Source organism: Quercus lobata, chromosome 5 (genome assembly GCF_001633185.2).
Source record: "Quercus lobata isolate SW786 chromosome 5, ValleyOak3.0 Primary Assembly, whole genome shotgun sequence".
NCBI classification, from domain to species: domain Eukaryota; kingdom Viridiplantae; phylum Streptophyta; class Magnoliopsida; order Fagales; family Fagaceae; genus Quercus; species Quercus lobata.
Window position 1 is genome coordinate 5662160 of NC_044908.1, and position 5961 is coordinate 5668120.

The window sequence follows — 5961 nt, forward strand, 5'->3', positions numbered from 1 at the left end:
ACATTTCTCTTGATTTTCATCGTACTCTTCCCTCTCTAATTCCATATCCATTGAGAGGGTCTTAGCCCAAACATATACTGCACCCATTCTAAGTGTTGTGAGTTGTTTTAGAGCTCTTGGGAAGCATTGGGACATGCCATTTTATATGGTTTAAGCAATTGGTGTTAATTACGGGATCTAGAAAGCTAGTGAAAACAAGCCTCGGTGAAGCCCGTTGGTATTTGGGACTTGAAGGGTCTATGTATAGAGGGTAGATTAGGCTTGGAGAGTCTATTTTTTAATGCTTGTACTCCAACATATTCATTAGTGGATTGATTTGACTTGGACAGTCGCGGAGAGGTTTTTATGTTGAGTATTTTAGTTTTCCTCTTCGATTACACATCATCGTGTTATCCTGTGTTTGCATCATTCTTCCCTTACTCCTTATGCTTTTATGTAATTGCTTATTATGTATGTCCATGCATTAGGAAGTAGTCCGGTTTAATTGTGCATTGATTACTCTAAATCAGCATCTAGTAGAGTAGATTAAAAGCAATTGAGCTGTAATTTAAAAATTGGGGGTCATAATTAGCTCTAGTAGTTTACTATTGAGGGTTTAGATTCTTTTCTTCTTCATTTAGTAATTAATGATGCTTTCAAACCACTCAATGGCCGTTTTCTTTTTATTGAAGGCTTGAAGCCAAGTCTGTAAATTGGATAATAGCTTTGTTTTTAGTACTACTTGCTTCACAGATCACTTTTGAACCATGTAGAGGTCTTTTTTCTTTTTACATTAAACCAACCGTACAACTCCAATGAGTTCCGCATAGCTTTTCTTCACATACCAACAAAAGAGAGCACCCATGGCCTTCTCAATTTCAATTGTAATTTCAATGCGTTTTCTTGCTTTTATCCTCATAGTCATTGTGCCCGTGTACCTCATTATCAGATGGCTTGGACAGGTGAAGGACATTTTTGAGCAGGTTCAACGGGATTTCAAGATCTTGGAAGCTATCATGAAAGATATAGAAGAGGTTGCAGAATCAGCGAAAAAAATAGATGAGAAACCCAATCAACTTAGGGATTCTCAACTAAAACCAGGAGCCACTGTACAACTATCTGATGCCGAGAGAGGCTGGTTTGAGGCAACCAAAACCCTGGTTGGCACGGTAAAGGATTGCCGTGAATCCTACAGGAGACTACATGAAACAAAATATTTTCTGGAATTGTTTTACTCTGGTTTCACTGGTTTCAAAAAAATTTATGACCTCAAGGCTGACTTGGGTTCGTGCAATTCTCTGATAAATGAGCAACTTTGGAAGAAGACAAAAATCTGCAAATCAGTAGAGCAGTCAAGGTCAATTGTTAGAAGCCTGAAAGACAGACCAATAGAGGAGGATAAATCTTCCATTTATAAACGAGCAAAAGAAACAGTCTTTATTGAAAAGAAATTCAAAAGCCTAATGGATAAAATGAATCCAAATTTAGTGCCGGAAACACAAAAGGAAATAAAGTACTCAATCCAGTTACCACTGCATCTACTGAGTGCTTTCCTGCGAGATTTGGAAGGGCATACATTGGAAAGCGAAACAGAAAAGGCCTGGGTGAAAGAAGCAGAGGAGGTCATCTGCAAACTACAACATCAGATTGACCGCAAAACCACAGATCTATTGAAATGGCTTCCGTTTTTAGGTAATTGGATGATGGCAAAGGATCTCCCGAAAAGCTTTGAGAAGATCGAAAGACTGCTCTGGCTCCTCTTTTCAAAGAAGTATGAGCTTGATTTCACCTTTATCCGAAGAGTTCCATCAAAATCTGTTGATCGGACCCAACATCAGAAAACTCAGGCCAAAATCGATGACAAGGAAATTTTAGAAGTTCTAGACAAGTTTCACAAGCAGCTAAGTCAAGAACAACCCAAGGTAGCTTTTCGACTCAACGAGCTACCAGACTATTTCGAAAAAGTGCACGAACTTCTCAAAGATGCAAACCCAGTTGAAGGCATGGACAATTCAAGAATGGCTTGGAAGGGTCAAATGAAAATCATTGTTAAAGATGCAATTTGTTCTTTGTCTTCCTCCCAACCACAAAGCAGCAAAAGCCAAAAGGAGACAGATCCTTGGCTAAAGTTCTCTGCGGAAACTGCAAGATTGAAGAAAGCTCTCGATTTGCTTGCCATAAGCATAAAGATATTTCACATTGAACTAATGAGGGAGACAAACTGGGTGGTCGGCTTGGAAGAAGACATACATGAAATCGTCTCACAACTAACCACCAACAGTGCTGAGAATTTCTCCACTCTCACCAGTGTGGGGATGGAGGGCATCACCAACAGTTTTGAGAATTTCTCCACTCTTTCCATTGTGGGGATGGAGGGCATCGGTAAGACAACTCTTGCCAAGATGGTGTTTAATAATAGAGCTATTCAGAAGCATTTCGTTTACAGATACTGGGTATCTCTACCAGATATAACAGATGATAAGACTGAACTCTTGAAAAAATTAGGAAAAGAGGTGCTGCCAGCTAATGAGAAAGATTACTCTTACAAGGTGGTGAATGAGTTTTTGAAAACTAGGAAGTACCTTCTAGTTCTGGACAAAATTCCCAACAAGGAAACCTGGGATACTCTAAAAGAAGCATTCCTAGATAACGGAAAAGGGAGCAGAATTTTGCTCACCACACGGGACAAGAGTGTAGCTTCACATGCTGGCCTAAGTTGCAAACCGTACCATCTTAGACTACGAACTAATGATGAGAGCCGGGCTTTGTTTGGGCAGATGGTGCACTGTATGGATGAACCTTCTCATCCTAATCATGAAACCTCTTCAGAATTGAAAAATCTTGGCAAAAAAGTTGTAAGAAGATGTGGAGGCTTGCCACTTTCCATCTTAAATCATGGCTATCTATTGTCCGGGAAAGAAGTGACCACTGATGACTTGTCAAGGGTGCTTGAGCATGTCAATCCTTACCAAAGACCATGGTCAGAAAATTTGGAAAAAAACAAAAAAGACTTGCATCCGTATCTAAGTCAATGTCTTTCTTACTTTGTGAAATTTCCCAAAGACTCCGAAATTTCTTCAAGAAGATTAGCAGCTTTGTGGGTTGCAGAAGGGCTCGTAGAAGTGAGTGATAATAAGCCTCTTAAATCTGTTGCAGAGAATTATTTGTTAGAGTTGATAAGCCACAACTTGGTACAGATACTGGAGAGAAAGATGAACGGGAATGCTAGGACATGTGTCTTACCTTGTACTCTCAGAGAAATCTGGTTGCGAGAGTATCCAAGTTCTTGCTTAAATGAGCAAGTAATTTATTATTTTTATGAAAATGATGTCAGATCTTGTCAAGGCTTTGGTGGTAGCAATTATTCACCGAATATATCACAAAGCTACAAAAATCCCCAGTCCATGGTCTGTTTTGATACTAGAGAAGGAGATAAACCTGGAGAAGAAATTGGTAACTACCTTAAGAAAGGCATTTCAAGAGGGCACCTCTTACAGTTGAAGGTGCTTGATCTAGAACAAGCGTTCAAACCTCAGTTGCCAAAGAATATAGGAAAATTAAAACAATTAACGTATCTGGGGTTAAGGTGGACTTACCTTGAGAGTCTCCCGGAATCAATTGGCAACTTAGTGAACCTTGAAATATTGGATGTGAAGCATACTTATATTCGCATACTCCCTAGTTCAATATGGAAACTGCAGAAACTTCAAAACCTGTATTTGAGCGATTTTTGTCGGAGCAAAATTGATCATCAACCTGAAAAGAAATGTCATCAACCCAATAGGAAATTTCTGCAAAATCTTCAAATTTTGCGAAGTGGATTTGTAGATGAAGACAATCCTCTGAAGGATGCCTTCAATATGATGACAAACCTTCAGATATTAGATCTGGCGTTCCAGTTGGAGTTGTCACAGCAAAAAGCATTGGCAGATAGTCTTGTGGAACTAAAGAAACTTCAAGAATTGACGTTAAAATCAATCGATGAAATCAGTCAACCTCAAGATCTCTATGTGGATCACTTGTCAGGCCTCAAATATCTCTCATCCCTATCTCTGTTTGGAAAATTGAATCATCCATCCACCATCATAAACACTACTGCACTCCCCCAAAGCCTGACTGATCTTACTTTATCAGCCTCTGGCCTTTCAGATGATCCAATGCCACAGTTAGAGAAGCTTCACAAACTTGAGTGCCTTACTTTCTACTCTGCTTCTTATACTGGGAAAAGCATGTTTTGCTCTAAGGGAGGCTTCCCTAAGCTTCAAGTTCTGAAATTCATAATGCTTCAGGAATTGGAAGAATGGCATGTGGAGGAACAAGCAATGCCGACCGTCAAGAAGTTGGAGTTCCGATCTTGCAAGAAATTGAAGGTCCCCTCCGGGTTGATCCATCTCAAGACCCTTCGTGAATTGAAGTTAAAAATGATGCCACTTAATTTCACAAGACAAGTGGAAAAACGCAAGGAGCAAACCTGGGAACATATTTCTGTCTTTCCGGTCTTAATTATTGATTTGCAGTAGTCAATGCTGAACGGAACTCAAGCTCCTGTCTATGTTATTGAGGTTGTCTTTTTACATCTCTGTTCCTTTTGATTATTCAGCTCTTTAAACAAGTTATTATGATTTTGACATTGCAATTTGTATCTACAGATTGTCCTTCCTTTCATGTCTCAAGCAACTGTTAGGGTCTCCATGAATGAGGGTACTAAGGTATTTGACCAATAAATGGCATATGCTTGCAATGCAAATGACTGGAATAAAATTGCAAGCTTAGCTGCAAAAAAGTGCTACTCTATGTCTCTGTGGTTTTTTTTTTTTTTTTTTTTTTTCGGTTGGTTCTAAGGCATTTGATCAATAATATGTAGCTCATATCCATGACCGTAAAAAAATAGTCATTCCTTACTATGCAGATGACCGCAATAAATTGGGGGTGCCATATTTTTTCTTCCAGAAAAAATATATATATATATATATATATATTTGTTAGTGATTATTGTTCTCTAGTGGCTATCATTGAATAATTATCCAATTTGTTGTGCATTGTCCTTTGCCCTTGGTAAGACAAGTAGCTACCACATTTTTTGAGTTACTAGTTGCTAATGTCTGCAATGCATTAGAGAGTTAAAGAAAAAATGCAAATATTTAATAGCTAATGGAGGAAATTCATGTTTATTGTTTTAATGCTAGAACCAACTACTTTGTAGTTCTTCACCATTCCCATAACCAACCAAATGCATAGCAGAAAGGTTAACATAAGTATGTGTCCAGCAGCCGTTTTTCAGCTTAAATTATCAAAATCAAACCATTATACATATTTCAATTGCATTTTCATAGTCATAGTCTAATAATCTATGTATAAAAGAAGGGGGTTTTTAGGGGGGGGGGGGGGGGGGGGGGTGAGGGCGCTGTTGTGAATTTATTCATTTCATAACAACTGGAAAATAGAAAGCTAACGTCAAGCACTAACAAAATGCCATCCAAATTTTAATACAAGTTTAATTGTTTTTCAGTATAAATTATCAAATCCACCAATGTATCAATACTCTTCCACCAATTTATTAATACTCTTATGACATTCTCGCACTTAACTCCAGTAAAAGATGACTTCAACTAACGATGGAGACCATTTTTTTTTTTTTTTTTTTTTTTTTAATCTTATGCTTGCAAATACTTATATTGAATGCTTATAAATAAAAAATATACACTGTATGAGACCATGAATTTTCTCCATCCACCTTGAAAGTTTCCTAAAAATCCTAAAAATCTCACAAAAACATAGCATTAAGGAATACTCAAAATCTATGAAGCAAAAGATGAACTATATCAATAGATATACCAACATCGTATTGCAATAGAAGTGCCACAATTGGAACTTCAATTTTAGTAGTCTATTCATTTGGCTTCCTATTGTCCTAAGTTTCAACCACAGCAAGTTCATCATTGTGTAGTTCAATCAAATCACCAAAGTGCAAAAGTACCCTTT

The 5961-nt window shown here is 37.8% G+C and overlaps 1 protein-coding gene across 1 annotated transcript; it reads left to right on the top strand.

Moving 5' to 3' along the window:
• The first annotated feature begins 763 nt into the window (after positions 1–763).
• LOC115989548 (probable disease resistance protein At1g59620) lies at positions 764–4726 on the top strand. Its single transcript, XM_031113274.1, has 2 exons — positions 764–4541; positions 4629–4726. Exon 1 carries the CDS (start codon positions 843–845, stop codon positions 4497–4499), a length of 3657 nt encoding a protein of 1218 aa, XP_030969134.1. The 5' UTR covers positions 764–842; the 3' UTR covers positions 4500–4541; positions 4629–4726.
• The last annotated feature ends 1235 nt before the right edge of the window (positions 4727–5961 follow it).